At 39.8% G+C, this 22,149-nt stretch overlaps 1 protein-coding gene across 1 annotated transcript; it reads right to left on the bottom strand.

Moving 5' to 3' along the window:
- Nucleotides 1-1,773: 1,773 nt before the first annotated feature.
- Nucleotides 1,774-20,330, bottom strand: tspan17 (tetraspanin 17). The gene is made up of 8 exons (XM_062425457.1): nt 19,759-20,330; nt 11,906-11,956; nt 10,047-10,193; nt 9,156-9,326; nt 8,518-8,643; nt 8,202-8,249; nt 6,423-6,539; nt 1,774-6,252 (listed from the first exon to the last, which is right to left on the bottom strand). Exons 1-8 carry the CDS (start codon nt 19,843-19,845, stop codon nt 6,187-6,189), a joined length of 813 nt encoding a protein of 270 aa, XP_062281441.1. The 5' UTR covers nt 19,846-20,330; the 3' UTR covers nt 1,774-6,186.
- Between the last annotated feature and the right edge of the window lie 1,819 nt (nt 20,331-22,149).

Below are 22,149 nucleotides of genomic sequence, written 5' to 3'. Positions count from 1 at the left end.
CAGAATGCAGTAAGAAAGCCACAGTTGTACCACCAGTTCAAAGTAAAAAGGCCTTCCAGATACTATGATAACAATCTGGTGATTATGTTTTAAAACTTCCCCTTTAAAGGAAATGGAGTATGCATCTAGTAGTACTATCATTTAACTGTGTCCTTTGTAAATAATATTAAATGATCTGGTTATGAATGATGGACTCTTGTGGATGTATGGAAGATCCTTGTCAGTGCCCACTGCACATGATGTTTCCTGAGCAGATAAAAACACAAGGCCAGTCGTATTTATTGCATGTATCCTGTTCATGGTAGCAGCTGCTTTAAATCAAATCAGAAGGGAGGAATCTCAGTTGCAGTTGCTGTCCTTGCAGCCATTAAACCAAGCGTTTTATGTAAACAAGTATGGCAATAAATTTATGATTTTTCAAGGATGGCTAGGTTTACAAATGATCATTCCCTGCTGTTCCCTGTGTCCAGAAACTGCAATATAAAAGCTGTGAGAGCATTGAAGCTTGTGTCCATTAAATTATTCTTTCATTGTCAAGGAAATGGAGGCACTTTGTGCATTCTGGTGAAATTGAGTGTTTTATCTTTGAAACGCACAGTAAAAGAAAACATCAATAGTTTGAACTTGATTGATTAGTTTTGTTGAGGAGCTATTCTGTCTGATCTCAACATCTTATAAAGAAAGTGCTGTACCACAGGTGACTGAATGGATCTGTAGCTTCTAGCTGTTCTCCAAAAGCTACTAATAACAAAAATATAACATAAAGTCTTTTTGCTCGACCACTACATTTTAAAGTATATATATATTTTGGAGTTATTTTTTACATTGCATTCATGTTGCTGGTTTACAGGATTAAAAGATGAAGTCACAGCAAAACCATCAGTGTCTGAGCTCACAGTCACTATCTGTCTCCCTCTATTGGCTGACTCCTCCGTAAAATCATTAATTAAAGCACTTTCTAGTCCCAAAAAATCTTGGAAAAACAACTTTCCTGGGTAAGTAGAGACATTTAATTGGTTGAGCCCTTTCACCAGTTCATTGGAGAATTAGGGATTCAGATAATTTACTCCAAGTAGTAATACCAGTGTACAAATACTCCATTGCAAGTACAACACCTACATTTAAAAGGTAACTTTTAAAGGTACATTAGTTCTTGTACTTACTGCTCAGAAGGGTCCTTTAGAGAATGCTCTATTATAGATACATTATATTATATTACTGATGCATTAGCAGCTAATTGCAACTTAATTATATACAATGTAGTAGTTTCACGAATCACACATATTTCATGATTTTGTTTTAACCTGCAAGGTAACCAGTAACAATTTGCCTCTAAAATGTTGAGGAGTATAAATATAAAGAAACATAAAAGAGAAATATTCACATAGTTTCCTTTTTAAAAAAAAAGGATTTTAGGTAAAGCGCTTGAGTAAACAAATCAATCAAATACATGGCTGAATAACAAGGCTGCTAAGGTGTTCAGTGACCTAGTGGTACCTTTAAGGTTTTACTGGGAATTGTAAGGTGCCCTTTTGCAGTACACTTGGACAGTTTATTGTATCATTGTGTTTTGTGCTGTATGAATTTTCATGTGAAGCTTTATGAAGTTCTGTATTTATTTCATTGTTGAGTTTTATGTATTTTAAAAGACCTATTTCAGGACAGGCATTGCAAACTGTCTTAGGATATACATGATGTTAGTTCATGCTACAAACTTGTCCCTATACGAATAAACGTTAAATAAATGTAAATTAAAAACAGAAAACACAACTCTTGTTATCATAAATCCTTTAATATATGAAAGAGGCATATTTTAACACAATGTACAGTGTAACAGACCATGTCCCACAGTTTTCATACTTATTTACAACATTTCTTTACAAGGCTACCCATCAGAACAGGCAGGTCTAAACTGAGACAATGGATAGATAACAGCTTGTTTCTGTTTAAAACTGACATACTGCAAGTAAAACTGAGGAAAACGGTTTGTGTCCCAGCTCAACAAAGACACATTTATAGTGGTTTCTGTGTGGCTAAAATATCATTAACTACTGTATCCACATTATTTTAACTGCGAGTTTATCTGTGAAACCCCATCACTTACTTAACAAAACACTTTTTTATTCCAGTCAAGTCACGCCTTTGTCTTGATCAAATGTCACGACCTGGCATGGAAATGTCGGCACTAACAACTGTGATATTGCTGTTAATACGGTCACAAACGAGTCAGTTACTCTGCCTTTGATGGGCCTGGATGTGACAAACGTTTGCAAATGACAAAGTACGACTTCTGAATGTCTGATGTGTTGCTCACATTTGTGAGAAATATCAACAGAACTGCCTCAAGACATTAGCTGACTTAAAAGCTTGAAAAAGGGTTCACAGGACAGACTATCAGTCACAATGACAGTAGCTGTCTATTTTAAGTGTAAAGGAAATTTAGAGATCAGTCAAATCATTTATGAATGCATATGTTGCAAAAAATAAGTTTTATATCCACCAAATCTGAACAGAAGTGATGATTCTTAATATGTAGAAATTCGTCCACATTGTTTGCAGCCACTGTGGAGACAATAAAGACTTTGACTGGTTTGTAAAGATTATAAAGCTTTGCATATAAATTGTCCATGTAGGTCTGCACACACGCCTGGAAAGAGAGGAAATGGTTTGCTCATCTACTTTCATGCTCACTAATAGAGCATCTTTAAAAATGTAAAAACCAGAATAACATCTAAAACACAGCTAAAGATGACTCTTCATTCACATTCCTGACTTCATCTCCGTTGTGCATTGCGCTGCATATAGGGGTAAAGAGAATTTCTAACTAAGCGTGGAGCGGTAGGTCCATGCTGATACAGACTTATACATTCATGGTATGCATAAGGCTCCTCCTCGGGAATGATTTAACTGCCTACAGGGAAAGCGGAGAAATTAAGAGGGTGTTTCATGATGCAAGGCCATTATGATAAAGGACAAAGCATACTTAGCACTGTTCACTCCCTCCCCTTTCCCCTACATTAAAAGGAATGCAAAAACAGAATAACCAAAAACTGTTAAAATAAAGCCAGTGAGTCACCTTTGTAGAGTCTATATATTAAAGTCCTGCCGCACTGCCACACATTATTATGGCATTATTGTCCTTATTACCAAGGTGACTGTCTGATTATTGGCATATCCGTCCAGACAGGCTGTGGCTGGAGTGCTGGAGTGCTTTTTATCTAAGAGCTGCAGTTCAGTGCTGCAGCAGAACTGACACCCTTGGCCTCTGTCTGCCTTCAGCCAGATCCTCAGCATAAACAGAGGATTTTTTTTCTTTCTTTTTTTTAAATGAAGGGGAAGGGGTGTTAAAGACTGTGAGCAAACACTTCCAATTAAGGGCGATTTCTTAAAAGATGAACACACTTCAAAGATTTGCTGAACTAATTAATCACACATTTGTGTGTTCAACCCACATTTTTAAGAATTAAACTCCTAAGGTGTGGAGGGGGGGGGGGGGTTATAAACACACTGGTTTCATTCTGATCTGCCTAGAATTGAACATGAGAGATTGATTTACAACAGTTAGTGAAATCAAAGAAGCCCACACACATTTAAAATAACAGGAGGGAGGAAAAAAAAAAAGAAGAAAATCTCATATCAGCTAGACGTGGCAACTTTGGGTGAGAATTTTGAGTTTTAAGTTGTGTTTTATCCTTTAAATGTTTCTTGATTTGAAGGAAAACGCATCTGTTCTCTCAGATTGCACCGAGTGATTACACCTAAGGCACTGAAATTAATGAGTTTCTTTTATGAAAACGAACTCATCTAAAAGCGAGAGAAGTCATTAATGTTCAGTCGCTCCAGTGCAGACCCATTGTGCTGCTGCTACATTGCAAGCAATGGATTTATTCTACTTGTGCATCTGACACCTAAATTTCAAATGACTTTTGTGCATCTCTTTTTTTTCAAACCAACTCCGGGTTTATAAATACATCAAAATGACAGGCTTCCAAACAGGTGCAGTCAGAACAGGTCCTGTTTTGAAGAGGGAGCGTGTGGGTGAGAACAACATGTGACATGTGCGATCATAAGGTGCTGTTACAGAATGAATTCCTATATATATGTTCAACAGACAGATTCAGTGAAGCAGGAACCATTTCTAGTGCACTGCTTACAGAATATTAATGATACTCGTCTTTCAACTTGTGTGTGTTGCCTTTCAAAACATCTTTTTTTGTCTTTTGGCTGAGTGAGTGCGAGTGTGTATGGATCTGCTCCTACAGGAGGTGTGTGGTCCAGTAATTCCCACCCAAATGTGGCCGTTGCTGTGCATCTAAAACAACTGTGGTGGTTAAAGACAGACAGACATGTAGAAAATCATTACATGGACCCTCATGTGAGGATGAAAAGATGCATTATTCTTTTTTTATAATAAAGGGCAACATAAGGTGAGTAAAATGTGTAAACTTGAGAAATCCGATTTATTCCTCATTATTCCTGGAAACAATTAAAACATTGAAAATTGTTAAAATGCCATCATGTGAGATTTGTTACTAGCTTGGTTACTAGCTTGTTGCTAGCTTGGTTACTGTACTACACATCAATAATCTAGTCAAAGTTAAAGCAGCATTCATGTTATATTGAGACTGTTTCTAATATCAAAGATAACAGCTATTCTATTAAATAAACAGTCCAAACAAAATACACAAAATTGAATTAAAAAGATAAAAGCAATATTGTAAGATTTTTAATTTTGTTTGATTTCTCACTTAAACTGGCACTTCCCACAATAAATTCACATTTTGGCTATCTAAAAATGGTATTTGCTATTGTTAGCATTCCTAATAAATTCAGAATTGTAGCCAGACAAAACCTTTGCAGTTAGCTTGTGGCCAGCTGATATTATTTGGTCTATGTCAGGAGTGCTAACAATATCAATGATAAGATGCTATTTCTCAGTTAAGTCAAACAATAAGCCTGGGATATAAATCTGTCTATAAAAGAACAGGAAATAAAAGATTAAACATCTTTGATGGAACATCGAACAACAGACATATTTTTGTATTTCCATATGATGAGGACAAAATGGAAGCGTAAGACAAATGTGGTAACGTAAGTCAAGTTAAAAGGCCCCAAACCAGCAATCCCATGTGCCTGAGGGATGCGCTGAGATAAACAACAATCTCTAAATTAAACCCTTTTCCCTGTATAACATAGATCTACGATCCTGACCAGGCCTTTCCATATAATACAATACAATATTCTTCAATAAATCAATGGATAATACAATCACTGCAGGTCAAACAGGGTGACTTTTGAGGAACTGTCAGTGTTTTTCTGCATTAAGTTTGTCTATCTAAATTCAACAGACATGGATGGAAAAAAATAGATATGCTTTGAGCGGGAGGCAGAGCATATATTTAGGCCAGGACCTGAGGTATTCTGGGGCGGGGTGCAGAAATCACATGTAAAGAACAGTAAGGAGACGCACTGGAAATTAATGGCACTTTTTTTTTTTTTACATTTTGAGCTTGAAATGACTTAAAAGTTGCAGACTTAACCAGCCAGTGTTCAGAGTCTTTCAGTGGTCATAAAAGGTCACAATGGAGAAAAGGACACACACACACAGGAATTCATGCGTTGGTTGGCCAGGCGGCCAGCCACCCAAGATTCTCTACAGCAGAAACTGGGGACAAGTACGTTAAAAAAAGGCTGTTTTTAGGAGGAAATGTTCAACCCCTCACTGGGTGAACAGAGGCTCTGTGACAATGTAATGCTTGGCCTAAAAAAGGACTTGTGGTTTACCTTTTTTATTGTCATCTCATCCATGGCTTCCAATCTCCCTGCTGACAGGAGTCCTTGTGCAACTGCGGCCCATAAATACACTTGTCCAAAGAAAAAAAAATCTGAGGAAACAGATAAAAATACTAAGTCTGAAGTAGGTAGGACCATTGTCCTCTGTATATTTGGGTAAAATCCCAGCTGGGTGGTAAACAAAGTGTTGACTGTTTGGTTTGCGTGGGATATTTTCTTCTCCCCCCCCCCCCCCTTCAAGTGATAAACAGGGAATTAAATTCTTTGTGTCTGCACATATGCATCTGTGACAGAGTTATCTGCTCTCCGTCCTCTGCTGGACGGGATGGTTTGTGTGTTGTGTTGACCCTGGCGGGACCTGAAGGGCACGGCTCCCGCACCTCACCCCTCATGTCACCAGTTGGCTTTGACAGCTTTGACATCGCTGACCAGGTTTTGAGCGAGGCAGATGCCAAAAATCTGGGGAAGAAGCCACACAGGACAAGATGTCAAAATAATGAGGTTTGCTTGATGTTGCCTGGTCTCACCCCTAGATGGCAGTGATGATCCAAAACCAAACCCCTCCATAGTGCTTTAGGTTTTACTTAAAAGCCTGATAGTGAAATATTCTACAAATAAGTTATCATTACCTGTAGAAGTGCAATACCAACAAAGATCCCAGCAACAATAATCAAGTTGTCCTGAAGCCATTTCTCAAACTGTCCCACACAGCCCTTAGTGTAGATATACTTCTGCCGATCCAGCTCCTTTAAAAAAATAAATAAAATAAAATTTAAAAAAAGAGTAAAATGACATTAAGAGAGAAGAAACCGAGCCAATGATCATTTTTCAGACAGGACTTTGGCATTTTGCATGATTTAAATAAACATCTGAACTCTGACCCATGACTAATGTAGGACAAAACAAACACTGCAGGTAGCATTTTGTCTACTGACTCCTTCACTGGAGGAGAGGGCATGAGGAGTGAGTGACAGCTTAGTCACTCTGAGATTACAACGTGTCAAGTGTCTGGACATCATGGAGAATATCAAGGCTGTGTACTCAGGACCCTGTCAGGACTGAACAAACAGGCAGAAGCCGTTTCCTGTTAGCAGACAGATGGCTGTTTGTGTTGTATGACTCTGCCGACGATGTACGGAAGTCATTCTGAGATGGATATTAAAAGGTGTAATGTAGCTCTTCAAAGACTCTCAAAGGCTAGGGTATGAATGGGTGTGAACAGGCCTTTATACAATGCTCTCTTTGTTACTCTACAAGACCAAGTCAACCAGGCAAACCCTTTGTTCTCCTGCAAAATCTGAAAGCTAGCTTTTAACCAATGAGAGATAAAGGAAAGCCCTTGGCAGCCAATAAAAAAGCAGGAAACACCATGTTGTTCTGGCTGTGAACTTCCTCAGAAGCTATTTCAGCCGTTTGCCTTGTTGTGCTGCTGTCCTTCCCATGTCTCCTGCTCTTCCTCTTTCCCAGCCCGCACTCCATAAACAAGCTGCACAGGAACTCACAGCACATCCCTAATAGTTTCAGCAAAATACCAATGAGTATATAGAGTTAGCAGCAGAGCACACAGAGAAAATTAATTCATATCAACTCAGTGGCAGGTGGTTCACTGTATTGCAGAGCGCCTAGCAACAGCAATCTTTCTGACTGCAGTGCATCGAGTTGTAACCACCACACCCACACACAGAGGAAAAGGGAACGGACTGGCATAACCCACCAAGTTGCCAATTACAGAGTGTAGTAAGGCTTCTCTCTAGGCTATAACTGGAGCCTAATTATCCCTGCTAGAAGAACAATCTGTTATTAAGGCGAAGAGCATGCAGAGGAGTGTGCTACTTAACCCTTTACATTCTCTATGTCTGCTTTTTCTCAGGATGACTTACTTAAAAATCATTTTCTGCATCCTGTTATCGAGAATGTTGGCGTTAAGTAACAATGCTTTTAAACCTTGACTCGATTTGTTCTATTCAAAGATATTTTATTTCAAACATTGATTCATTGTTACGAGCGGTTTGAGAAAAGCAATCAAACCCTGTACAAATGAACGTGACTGACACTCCACCCTCAACTGCTTAGATTAATTCAATCAAACACGTTTGCAGCTTGTCAATCAAATTGCCCTCAAGAGTAAGTCCACTTGGCAGCTTTGCATCAGTTTAACTTGACAGGCTGGGACTGTGTGCCAATCATGCTCCATGACAGCCACTGACTACAGTATGAGAACCGGTTCTCTCTAACTGCTAGATTTTTAATAGATTATCTACATTTATTTGAAAATATCATAAAGCACCATATTTGTTTTTAGAGTTAAGTCTTGGAAATTTAATAAATGAAGATGGAAGCAAAACAATTATAGGGTTAAGTATATAGAGACCTGTGATAGTAATAAAAACATGTTTAGAGATACCAACCCCTTGAAGCCGAACATCATAACCACACTGTGTGTTGATGACATCCTCCTGTAAAAACGAAACAAAAACGTGAAATCAGGTTATAATGTCACTATTTGGCACACTGGTCATTGTTTGAGATGTTCAGTGGCTCTTACATGACTTTTTACATCATTTAAATCAAACTCTTGTCTGTTTTCAACTACATTCTGAATAAATTCTCCAGGCATGCTAAATACTGTATATTAAAAACGTTGACAGAAACACTGCACTTCATTCAAATCAGGAAATGTTAATATGTCAGTTCCTTGTGTTTTATCATTGTTGAGTGACTCACTGCAGGGTCTTTGATGCAGCAGGAGAAGGGGACTCCACAGCGCTCCCTGCTGGGGTTCATGTCAGTGCAGTTGAAGTAGATATTCATGTTCCAGTCGTCGGACCCATGAGCGCCGCAGCATGACCACTGAGACAGTAATAACACGCAGAGATTAAACTGCCAACTTGGACTAAAAGACAGATTTGTTTGAAACAGCTATGAGAGCCTGGCTCAGGTCAACTTGGGTGGGTAGCCAGCTAACTGTGGCGGGAATCAACTACAGATAGTGAGACACAACCAGTGACACAACAGCGGATCTAATCGCCTTTGCGTGATGACAGAGCCCAGCGTTTACACACGGGAGCCAATTATCTAAACTGTTTCATTCTTATAATTGGATCATCATTTGAGGGAAACACAATTATATTAATCATGAGATTTGCTCCACAGATTTACTGACTCATTCTGCTCTCTGCCGACAACTGAAATGGTCTTCAACATCAGCTTAAAAACACCTGTAAACAACAAGAACATCTTAAGAGGGGAGTTTAATTTAGTTTAAGACTTCCTCTAGCCAAGAAAAATGAGCTGCTACATAGAAGTTGTATATTTTCTTAAGTGGGTGACACACGAGTTTCAGTCAGTAGATGTGAACTCACATATTCCTGGGCAAAGTCGATGAGATTCTGCAAGTCGATGTCATCGCGGTAGGCTTTGACATTATTGTTGATGAAGAAGTTGAGCTGGTCTTTGATCCAGTCCTTAAAGACGAAAGCAAGGATCCCCGCAGTAAGCTCCAAGAAGAAGATCAAACCCAGGAACACAGAGAACTGTAAAGCGCATGACGCACAAGAGTCAACACACAGAAACACAAAAACAATACATTTGTCACTTCAATCAGGGAGTCTGGGTGCGCCCAGGAAAACCCTTTTTTGTAATGGATCAGAATCAAACAACAATAATAACATGTTTTTTCTGCCATTTCTTGTAAAGAAAATACAAAGGACACCATCTACACAAGTCTGATTGTAGGCCCTGTCCTGATTTGCTGAGTGTGGCAGCAGAAACCGCAGTCCCAGTGGTACCGTTATAGCATCCCTTTACAGTAAATGTAGGAGTAGACAGGCTAATGATGAATGCACAACACACACATTGGCTCCTCACTCTGACGCTTGACTTACTGCTGCTAATGGACATCAGCTGGCAGTAATAGCTACTCAGAATCACAGCCAGCAACAAGGCAAGTTTGTCTCCCGTCAATCGTATGTTATTATCAATATGGCTGAGCCCAAATAAACCTCCCAAAATCGTGTTGTCGTGGCTTTAGAACAATTATCAGCTTTTTCCAGCTCAAAAAGGTGGAGAGGCTTGGTTCAGCGATGACATAACACACATCGGTGCCATGTATCCACTCTTACCATTTGGCTCGGGTGAGTCAAAAGTGACACCTGCTACACCGACTGCTTCAGCACTGGTGTTAACCACAGATCTAAGGTGGTGTGAACTGGTTAAAATGATGTCTGTGCTCGGAAAATGTGGTGCTGGCTTACAAATTTAAGCAGTAAAGTGTTCTCTCTGAGTGCTCCGATGCAGCCAGCAAAGCCCAGGATGAACATGACCGCTCCTACGACGATGAAGAGCCACACGGGGTCGAAACCCCCGAGGTCCGTGATGGATGACAGATTGGATAGCACACCCTGAGGGAAAAGAAGAAAGACAAAAGACAAGTGGTTAAAATTCTGACTATAAAGCTTCCAAAAATCAAACCTTACCACTGGTTCTCCATCCAAAAAACTCTACAAAAGACACACAGTTAACCTTGAGGAGAGCTTCTCAAGTCAAAGTTAAATAGTGAGAAATCAACTTGTGACACAGTCATGAGGCCAGCTGGGGTGACCCTGTTCACAGATGCAGAAATGCAGCAGAAATCTATTAAAAGGCAATACTTTTAATTGATTAGAAAGGTATCTATTAAGTATGTTTTGTGCTTTTTAAATAAGATACCAAACCCATGAAAGAGTTTCATTCATCAGTTTATCTACAACACAGTTTCATTCTGTGGCGGCTCTCCGTCTGGTGAAGTCACTTTTATCAGGAGAGGCACAGCTCACAGTTTTCTGCCAACGTCCACAAACAGACATCTGTCCTTCCTCTCTGCACATCCTGCCTTCACAGCCCTGAGGCCACTGTGTGTCAAACATGTTTTCCTGTCAGTCTCTGCTCTATATCATGCCTCGCACTGACAAACTGACTTTTTTTCCCCATATGCACATATACAATAACATACACAATGATGTCAAAGTACAGGGTCACTGGAAGATTAATTAATGTTATATGGGATCAATGTGAATGGGATAGGGTGTTACAAGGTTCAGTTTCTTTTTGAGTACACAAACCTGTTTAAAAATCATTTATTTAGGCTCACGTAAGATCTTTCAACATCTCTTCCTATATTTTTGACACTGAGCTCTGGGATGAAAACAGGCCAGACACAATGCTGCATTCTTGTGTTTTTATGCCAATCGTGCAGATTAAAATGCCTTCATTTGAATTTCAGCATGAGGCCCTAAAACAATAATGGAGTCTGGCTGAACACAGCAGGCATGAAAGTAATCATCTTAGTCACTGAGACCCAAACTTGCCATTATGCCTTTCCAGTACCTGCCATTCATCATTCAGCCTAATCCCTTTAAATTATTCACGCTGTTCCACAAAGGTACTCCGGTGCAGAGCTCTTTGCACAGAGTTCATGACCAGACGTTACTAATCAGTACATGCTTCCACGCTGGTGCAGCATTTACTGAACCGGCTGGTGTAATTTCAAACTAATTAATGAACAAATTGACCGTTAACTCGTTTGGAGGAAGTTTTGAACGTTGCCGTGATCTGCTGCACACATGAGGCTGACAGCAGCACCTGACCTTTGTGGCTGGTATACTGTGGAAAACAAACATCAACCAGTTTCCTTACAAAACTGAGGCCTAATTTGTTTTGTGTCAGGCGAAGACATTCCTGATGGTGATGAGTCGAATGAGTTTGTAATTTGTCCTTGTGGTTGCTTATTTGTAGCTGCTGTTCAACTCTACAACTATTGGAAAAACAATTTGAACACTTACTACATAATGGCTCAAAGAACTTTTATCAGTCACGCTTCACTCTCGAGGTGCCCCAGAATAATTAGCATCCTGATTTGACTAATACGTGTTTACTAGGAACATGCAGGGATGGTGCTTACATTTTTTCCCCTCAACCTTACTCTCAAAAGCCCTGTTTTGATCACAGCTCTCCTGCGAAACGTACTTCTAGCTAATTCTGTCAGAAATACAGAGAAGAATTTGAGCTATGCTACTGAGGCAATCATGTTGTACTTCACCAGTGTGTGTTTTTGCATGCGTGTGTTTATTCTTACCTTCTCCGCCCATGCCCACAGGCCTATTCCCAAGAATGCTGCTCCTAGTAACTGTAAAACAAAGCAGAAGAGACGGGTGTCAGACAGCAAGAGGCAGCAACCCATCAGTCAGAGCCATTAGTTGAAAGGTACATGGTAACATGTATTTCTCAATAGAAAAAAAAAAAGTAACAACATATGCAACATACAAATTTAGATATAAAAAAAACATCCTCTGTTTTGTATAATATATATGAATGAATTTGAGGTCCAAAGTTGCAGCCAAATTGCTTTATCAGGATCATGTGCGTGTGATATGATAATCTTTGATTTACAGCAGCGTCTCCCTGGCCACATCAGCAAACAATTCAACAACTGTCTTCGCATTCAGATTTTTTATTATCGCTACGTGAAATACATGATATCACATTTTTTCCAACAGGGCTTAACCAACTTAAGAAAGCCATGGCAAGAGCACAAACAAAACACAAACAGAAATCGCTCGAGAACACAATAAAATGTTCATGTGCAAACTCATCACTTAGAGTAAAGCTAGCTGGCTAACAGCTAATTGAGAGCACTGGGGAGCCGTTAAACAAAGCTGAATACTGAGAAAATGACTTTTAACTTGTTGTGGACACAGTGAATCATTAAATCTGCAGGTTACAGTCATTGCACTGGGCTGCTTAAGAGGCTAAAGGATCTGATATCCTCAGAGTTAAGGATAATCCCTCCAGCATTAGCATCCTGTCTCAGTGAGGGATGAATGCAGGGATCACAGTTTACAATATGAAAAAAAGGAGAAGTGCTGAGATTGCAATAGTACTGGTCTGGCCCATCATATGCAAAGATCCAAGATTTGACAATAACAGCACTGAGGCATCCAGTCAGACTGCATGCCCATGAAAATCATGCATTTCTGGGAGTGAGGTTTTACTCATCTAATGTTATTTGTCTAATCAACTGCTTAGCTGCCACAAAATGTCATTCATAGGAGATTTGGGATGGTAATGAACAAAATTGAGGCTCACTCCAATGGCAGGGGCTGAAATATAATAGCTCCATTGAAACCAAGTTAGATCATAATGTTGGGAAGCTGATTAAAGCAGGTAAACTGATGGCAGCCAGTCAGCATGCACGTAACAAGGCCAACAATGTGGGGTAGTGCGCTAAAACAACACCAGCAGCTTATCGGTGGGGGGTGCTGCTGGGTTGGCTCGGTTGTTACATAAGCGGTTGTAGCGAAGGGCGTGGCAGTGGTTTTGGCTGGAAAGTGATATGATGGAGAGTGGAGATTAGACGGCAGAGATCAGGTAGAGGGGATTAGACTGACAGAGTGGGGGTATTAAAGCATTTAGCCCTTGACTCAAAATAATTTGCATAGAATAAAGAGTAGGGAAAAAAACTTATTTTACAGCATGAAAACTATAATTACACAACTCTTCCAGGGGTATAATGTTACATAACAGGTTTTTGGACATTGTTGATTATTACCAACTCCAAACAGTTATTATTCTGAATTTATTACACATTTATAGTCAACAACAAAAGTCTTTTGAAAACAAAGTAAGCCTTTCAATTTTGCCGATATCCTTTGACTGTTCATATAAAAAGAAAACTTTAATTGGGAGATCCAATAATGCCGGAGTATATGAACGGCTCTAACAGGATTATCTCCAGACAGAGGCAGAGTTATCGCGGGTATCTCTGCACATTCAGGACAACAGTTAATTCATACACCATTATCTCAAACTGTAAAAATGTCTCCTTGCTTAGCAGTGACAGAGGACTTAACTGTCAGTGTTGTGTAACAGCTCTATGGATAAGCCAAAATTACTATATGTATTTTTTCAATCTTAAAAAAGGTGAAAGATGAATTTCTGCGTGTTAATCTGTGAGGTGTTGTGTTGTTTATGTTTCTGCCCTCTTCTCCTTAAGCTAAATTCATTCAATCGGGCTCAGACATTTTACCCCTCTTATCTTAAAAAAGTGTCACTGCACACATTTCCGTCATGATATTCTACGAATTAACTATTATGACAGTTCAACCTGGTCGACTGTGATATAAATCTCAGTATAAAGATAAAGTTGTCTGTGTTGTCTGTGTCATAAGCAGCAAGCACAGCAGTTCAACCTTACTTTCAAATGAGAAATGATTTATGTCTTGCATCAAAAGCGTCATCAATCCTTATGGGACGGCACAAAGCCTGTACGTGTTACAGAGCTGGGTGTGACTCTTAAGCTGCGCTTTATGACCATCGTTGCTTTCCAATTCAGGGCCAGGATCTTTCAGGGGACACAGCCCATGAAGAAGCGTCCTTGAGAAGACCTGAAGGCTAAACCGACCCTGCTCCCGTCTTTGCAAATTAGTCTCATGGAGACCACAAATAATGGTACATTGAGGCGGCTCCTGCTTATTCAGAAACGATCACTGGGATGTTGCCCTCAGTTTGCCAATAATGGGTTTTTTTAACACTCAAGGCCAAAAATCATTCAACATCCTGTTAGGAAACGCATGACTATTACCCTTCCCAACATCTAATATTAAGTGCTAAAATGAGAAGAACGTGCTGACTCTGTTGGTGAGGATTTGATGGCCAATTTGTAGCATTCCCAGCATTCCCATTAAGTCCCACATTAAACTTATGTTGCCTGCCCAGGGGACAAAACCTGGAAAGTTATGTTTTTCATTACTTTATATTTTCCAAAGCAATACAAGAACAGAGTTTTTCTGGTGAATGCCTGTGCCCCAAGACTCGCTTAGTGCTTTCCTGTCGAACTCCCACTGCTCTGTCCTCAACAGGAAATTAACTGCTTGATGAAACTTTGCTGGATTACAACAGACGCACATGAAAGCCGTTTTTTCCAGTTTCGCACAGTTTACACTGACAACATACAGCAAATTACAGCCTCTCCAACTCTAATTAAAAAACAGACATAATTAGCCAAAGATGATCAAGGAATGCTTCATTTTGGATTTGAAAAGAAACATTACCTGAATATATTGCAGCCCTAAAATGCTTTAAGAAGTATCCACATATTGTGACTGGGACAGAAATGCAACATTTACGGGGGAGAGCACATAAGCCACACACGACATGACTGATGTATTTCTCATGCCACGCAGTATTTTATGTAAATTACAGGCGCTGTTTCTGGCTAATTGCACAAATCAAGACGCCCTGGTGTTTCTGTGTGGACTTCAGACACATCCCCATTCCTCCTGTTTTACTCGACTGTGAACTACCCAATAAAGCCTCGACACTGTAGTGCTGCAGCATTGAGAAGCTCTAAAATACAACATCAGGCAGCCACCACAAGAGTACTTCTATAATATGGCCAGTTTTGTTATTATTTCCGGTCAGAAGTACTTCAGTGCATGTCAAGTTGTATTTCCTCCTGCCGCAGTTTGAGAAAACCTTGGAGGCAGCACTGATGGAGACAGCCATGGAGGTATCTGTGCTTGGCAGCCTGTCATTTAGGTTTACTATTTCTGGATATGGTCCTCAGTTAGTGATTATCTCGTGAACTTTGATTCAGGAAATAAAAATGAATGCTTAACGCAGCAGCTCGTGACCATTTTTAGAAAGGACGGCTGCTGATCGAAAATGTTCAACTAAAGTTTGAGGTCTAACATTCAAGTTTGTCTGCATTTCAAAGAGGCCAACTATCAATATTTCCTGTTATTGCAGAGACCTGACCTAACATTACCTCGCCGAGTCATATTATGAAGCGTCTCTTTCTGTGAAAGCCCATCATTCTTCTTCACATGTAAGCGCCCCAAAGCATATTCTGATAACCTGCAGTATTTGTTTTTACACTGAGCTTTTTGAAGCCTTATCACAAAACCAAACTTCCCTCGTGGGACGATAAGGTTTGGATTGAAGTGGATATGACTCATTGATTACATTCAAACTGAACTGCACCCTTTCTATGGTGCCTGCATTATTTCCTTTTTATCTAACTTTTCTCACAGTGTAATATTGACAGCCAGACTGAAACAGAGGTCAGTGGCACTGAAACACATAACCTGTGTTAAACTCTGTCAATCCCACCCTAAACTGAGCAGCAGTAGATACAAATACGAAGTGAAAATGTCAAATTAGATGCTAATCTGACATGAGATGCACATATCTCCTTGTATCGTTGAACAATTAAGCAACAAACTAAGAAAAGCAGTGTTGTGTGGTTTGTTATCGCCTTGTTTATGCTTCATTGCTTCTGTTTGAGGACAAGATGTTTTACAAGCCCGTCAGGATTTGTTTATTTAAATTTCACCTGCTCTAGTAAGTCATCTATCTCCCTTTCTTCTGTTTATTTTTTATATATCTTCATATCTAATCCCTGTGCTTTCTCCGCTGTACTTCTATGTATTATCACTGGGAAAATAAGCAAAGCCTGGAACTAGATGCCCTTGTATCCGACTTATTATTAAAATCAGCCTGTTCGGGTTATTTCTCAGTCAAGTGCTGCGTCCCAATGTGAGGGCTTCCTCTCTATGTGTATGTGGAACTCATAAACACTTAAGAAGATGCCTCCTAAACCAGTTGATCCCCATTAACCTCAACTAACTAGCAGACAAACTGAGCTCCTGCCTGGACACACACACGCATGCAGGCTTACTCGAGTGTGACTGACCTTTCGCTGACCTCCTAAAAAGTCGCCTTTCTAATGCAGTCGTCTGTGTGTTGTCTTTGATGACATGACATGAGCGACAACAGGGCGAACAAGATGTGACTTTACAGAATGTATTTTGTATTCACACTCCTCTGCAGCTGATACTGCAACATCAATGTATCGGCTGATTAACTATTAAAGCATGTAACTAAAGCAAGAGTTTGAATTGCAGTCAAGGCCCCAAATGTATCCTACACAGTCGAGTCCAGGTTTAGACTGGAGAGAGGTTTGGGTCTTGTTCAGCACTATTATCTTGTATCTAGATATATCCTGATATTGTGTGCAAACTGTCTCCGAACTGGGATAGACTGCGGTCGACACGGACTATCAGAACAGAAATCAGAACAAATCAGAGAAGAAATGTCCCCCGTGTGAGTGGACTTTGCTTCCCTGTTCACATTTGATTTTTATCTGTGGGCAACGGCAAACACAATGAAACATGAAAGTATACACATTTGTCCTCAGACACACGGTTAGAAAACAGCCAACAGCCAGTATTTGGCATTTTGTCTTGGATACAGATATCTGGTGTTCAGGGGTTTTATCCTGTTAAACATACAGTAGAGAGTTGACCCTATAGTAGTCCTTTGCAATTAGACACACACTTGTAATGATTAATCAATCAACGGAAAGTTAATCGTCAACCATTTTGATAACTGATTAACTGTTTAAGTAGGTTATTCTCCAAAAATGCAGGTTCCAGCTACTAAACCTTGAGGATTTGCTGGTTTTCTCTGGTTCATATCATTATTTGGAATATCTTTGGGAGGTGTTTTAATGACTGATTGATAAAGGGAAAAAAAACAATAATCAGGTTAATTAACAGTAAAAATAGGTGATAGCTGCAGCTCTAGTTCAGACCTCATTCACAGTATCTCAATGAATCCTCAAATAGCTGCATTCACACATTGTTGTTTACATCTGTCCACCTGTGATGGGATCACCCAACGTGCCTTTGAGTGCCAAATGTGAACAGCCAGCGACAGCGACAGAGCTGTTGCTGGCTAATAACACGCAGCCTGCCTCCAACCAACTCAGCAACTTGGTTACAGCTTAACAATCTCTTAATTACAGCATGCAGAGCTTCCAAACATTTCAGTAGCTCAGGCAGAAAATGTGATTAATTAAGTGGATGTGAGGAAAGTGTCTATTCTAAGGATGAGAGAAGGTGTGTTGTTCTTGGGTGAGAATGTCTGGCTGTCGACAGCGAGCTCGGGGCGCTGGAGGAATTCACACGGAAAAGAAGGTTTTATTGCTCTATTTTGCTCACAATATTTAGGGGTCTACAAGCATTCTGTCTCAATTTGGGCAGCGTTTTCAAGCCTGACAAGATCACTATAGGAGAGACAAATGGGTTGATTTGTGGAGAATAAACCCCATCTCTCTCTATTTCAGCAATGCACTGGCTTGTCTGTCAAATCCAGTTTCACAGCACACAGACAAGAGGAGAACATCTTCTAGTGATTATTAACGGAAACAGCCAGCGAGCTGGAACTTGTTTCACATAGAGCTGAGATGCGGGACTGTTTGCTTGGCCACAGTGTCAAACGGTCTGAAAAAACACAATGTGAGTCAGACACCACCGTAGCCCTATGACTCAATATTTCCTGGTTGGATGCTCAGCCAAATTGAATTACGGAGCATTTTTCATATGTGAACCAAATTGTAAAATGTATTTGTTCATCTTTCTTTAGGAAACTCTGGATTGGGGCATGTTTGGCGGTTCGTATTACCTCAGTTTCACAGACACAAAAAGAGCACCACCGCAGAGGTATGGTGTAATGTAACACTCCTACATTTCTGAAGGGGAGTGTTGAGAAATGAGGAGGTGGTGACGAAAGGATGAGGAATAAGTAGAGAGTCAGTTGCATGTGGATCCCATGTGCCTGATGAGTCCAGCAGAACAAGCACACTGTATGAGGGGAGAAAACACAGAATCACACCCGGCGCCCCCACCCAGCCTTTGTTCCCAACATCGCTCTTTGTGCGTTGGTGGGTGTGTTAGTGAGAGAAACAATACCGTCCCGCAGAGCCCGAGCGCTATAGTGGTGAAGGGAGTGAAAGGGGTGCTTGAAAAGAGGAGGGCTGGGTGGTATTCAGGACCGGGTGGCCTTTTCCTTCCAACAGTGTGTGGGAAGACCCTCTGGGGCACACAGACACGCCATGCCTTCACTCACTCACAGACATTATACTACACCAGCCGCACAGAGGCAATGCAGACGGGTGAGGAGGGAGGGGTGACGGAGACTGAACAGAGGCACTTTTCAGACTGAGGAGGGATAAAGATGGAGGGGAGGGGGAATCGTAAAGGAGATGTGGGTTCACTTGCCACTGGTCTAACAATGCAGATGAGACTCATGCCATTTCTCAAACTCAAACACAATGGTACCAATGATTACTGCCAGGTCAACACAGGGAGAGAAACTAACACCAGGCCGGCTTTTGTCTACGGTTGCTTAGTTTGCCTCCTCTCATCGGCTGCTGTCTGATATTCAAAATATCATTATGACATCTTTTACATGTGTGTCAATAAAATATTTAAAGTTTCTGGTAATGTGTGTGGTTTAACTTACCCACCACAATTCAGTTTAGGAACATTGACATGTTTAGCTGCTCAAAGACCAATAATGAAATAAACCTAAGAACAGGGTGAAATATTAACTTTTTTGTCCATCAGCCAAATGTTTGGTGAATCTTCCAGTTTTACCACTGCTCAATAAATCACCACTGTGTTTTATTTGGCTGTTTAGTGAAGCAAATTTACCAGTCACATACATATTTTACCAGTATGTGACTGGTGCTAATTCTGTGCCCTGCTTAAGAATAAGTAAGTTTGCTAAAATAAGTGACATTTTATATATTTCTGAGTTATAGCAAGAACTTTTCTACTAATCCTAAAAAACATTGCTACAGTCCTAATTTATACCAACAAGTAAAATAATTAGACTTTCATCAACATAAACAGCAATTAAACCAAAGCAGCAAAAACAACAACCCATATTTAATACATTTCTACTGAAGTCGACTAATGTACATAATCATTTCACATTTCAATTGACCAACAGCAGCGGTCCTAACCATGGGTTAACTTTACCTGATTATTTGAGCTAACTTAATGTTACTTTAAGTTAGCAACATAAGCGCTGTTTTCATTATGATATGGTAAAGTAAACAGGTCAAAGACTGTATTTACTTACCCAGAATATGATGTTGAATCCGAATAAGAAGTATTTCACACAGCAGCTGACTTCAGCTCCTTTAAAATGATGATGTTTTCTACTCATTCTTCCAAAGGTTGTGGCTAACTGGCTAGCTAATTGTAACTACTACGCTTGGTTACTTGAAAAGCTTTGCCAAAGCTGCACTTCTTGAACTACAGAAGCTAAGGTTAGCTTGCTCCATTAGCTAAACAACACCGAGTTTACTCCCCGGACGAGTAAATCAAACATAGTAAGTCTTTTCCTCGCTTTAACCATTAGCTTGCTAGGCCAGCTAGCTCGCAACTTCTATGGTTAGCATTAGCAGCTAACAACAACAAATCCAGGGACAGCTCAGACATTCATCTGCAGTTCAGTCGATATTCAGCGTTTCCGGGCGCTAAAGTAGGCAGGTCACACCGGGAGATGTAGATGAAGCTGACGGCTTTTCAGCTACACGTCCCCTCAATTATCTCTGTAGCTGCTGCACCGTCGCTTGAAATCTTCATCCTTGTTGTTTTGTGCTGTAAAACAAGCCCCTGCTGTCAAACGAGGAAACCACTGCGCTGCCTTTTAGCCCCTTTTTCACCTCAAGAGCGGCCTCTTCTGTCTCACTGGAGGGTCTCACCTCACTGGGTGCACAGCAAATTGAAGAATGGCAAAATTATCCCAATTTTGCTCAGGACAGACAGTGTAAGTGCAATATTTCAGGTGCCTCTGCACAAATGTGGTGAATATTGCATTGGTTTATTATTTTATTCATGCAAAACTGAGGGAAAGGTGGTGTTATGATTACACGGTTCACAGACCACATTGTATAGTCTCCTCACTCACACGGAGTTTTATCTAACACTGTCATATAGCCTATTGCTCATCTTATGTTAATCTAACAAATAATACGAGAAAAGGGTTGTGGAAGAGAGCTGCTCAGCCTGTGAATACTGACTCTTTGTGTAGCTGCTGCTGACTGGGTGTCACCTTATTTGCAGGTTTCCTGTAAGCCTTTCACTTTTTGAGCCGTGATAAGGTATGTGTGATATCTAATGCATTGATATCATTTTTACCTCCCAATCCAACCACGGATATAGCCTATTATAATACATGCTCCCAACAAAGCAGCTTTGTTAGAATCACAAAGGTTGTAAACATGGGATGTAATAAGTGAGGTTAGCAGCAGTCTGTGAACTGATATGAAGATTACAGTAAGTATATTTGATATAGACACTAACACAGGGAGACTGAGTAATCATAACAGGAAATACACAGGTGTAAGCAATAAGATGCCTTATCGCTGGCATCTTGTGTCAGTGAGCAACTTTGATTAACAAGTACTAAGTTGAATTCTTATGTTTCATGTGGCCTGAATTTATTAATTGAAAGTTTGTTTTGTTGCAGGAGAAATTAATTCATTTTATTAATAAGATAAGTCATTGAAAAAATGTTTTAAACCAAGACAGTAAATACAAATATTTATTTCCATTACACTATTTTGAAAAAGGGTTGAATGTACAGGGTTAGTGCAACCATGAGCCATAAATAATGTTCAGTGTTTTATTTGAACTTCTGTCTGAAGTCCTACAGAGGGCAGTCTATGAACTTGTGATAAATGTGACTGGTTTTCTTTTCACCCAGAAGTGTTGCTGTTTGGGACATTTTACCCCGGTAATTACCCCCCACAGATATGCTGTATGTTGCCCTAGCAGTAAAGCTATGTACATGTACATGTGCCATTAACATCAGCAATACAAAAAAACAAACAAACTTGTGACCATAGTTAAATGGCCAGCAGTATAAAAGCTAGAGGAAGGGATACATTTGTAGGTCAATTATAAATCAGTACTTATTATTTTAGTCATGTAGTTATTATTTTGCTATTACAGAAATTGAAGATGGATGTATAAGATTTTCAATTTATTAATTTGCTTTAAAACTGGTCATTTATATCATGTCATTCCAGCTTTTGAATTGCATAAAAATATACCCACTAAGTTGTCATATAATTCTTATCATTCTTTTGGAGGAGCTGTTGAAGGGTCTAAATGAGTTGTAATGAGTTGTAAATTTTAGGACTAGATGAAATATGACCCTTGTTTAAGTAGCACAAACAGCATTCCTGCTGTTACATAGTTGTACCTAAAATACTCCTAGTCTGGAATAAGAGGAAATTAATTAAATGATCGAAAGACTAATTTAAACAACCCCTCTATAAATGTGTGTGCTTTGGAAATATTTGTGGAAGACTTACCCACTGGACGTTTATATTAGGTATATTATATCACTGTTTTCAGAAAAGTAAAGTTTTATGGAGGAAAATAATACAATCATTCACAAACTACAACTCATTTAAATTGGTGTGTCATCACTTTTTATTTTGCATTCATTTTCAAATGT

This window comes from Scomber scombrus, chromosome 9, assembly GCF_963691925.1.
Source record: "Scomber scombrus chromosome 9, fScoSco1.1, whole genome shotgun sequence".
Taxonomy (NCBI): Eukaryota; Metazoa; Chordata; class Actinopteri; order Scombriformes; family Scombridae; genus Scomber; species Scomber scombrus.
This window is presented reverse-complemented; position numbering and strand designations above follow the sequence as displayed.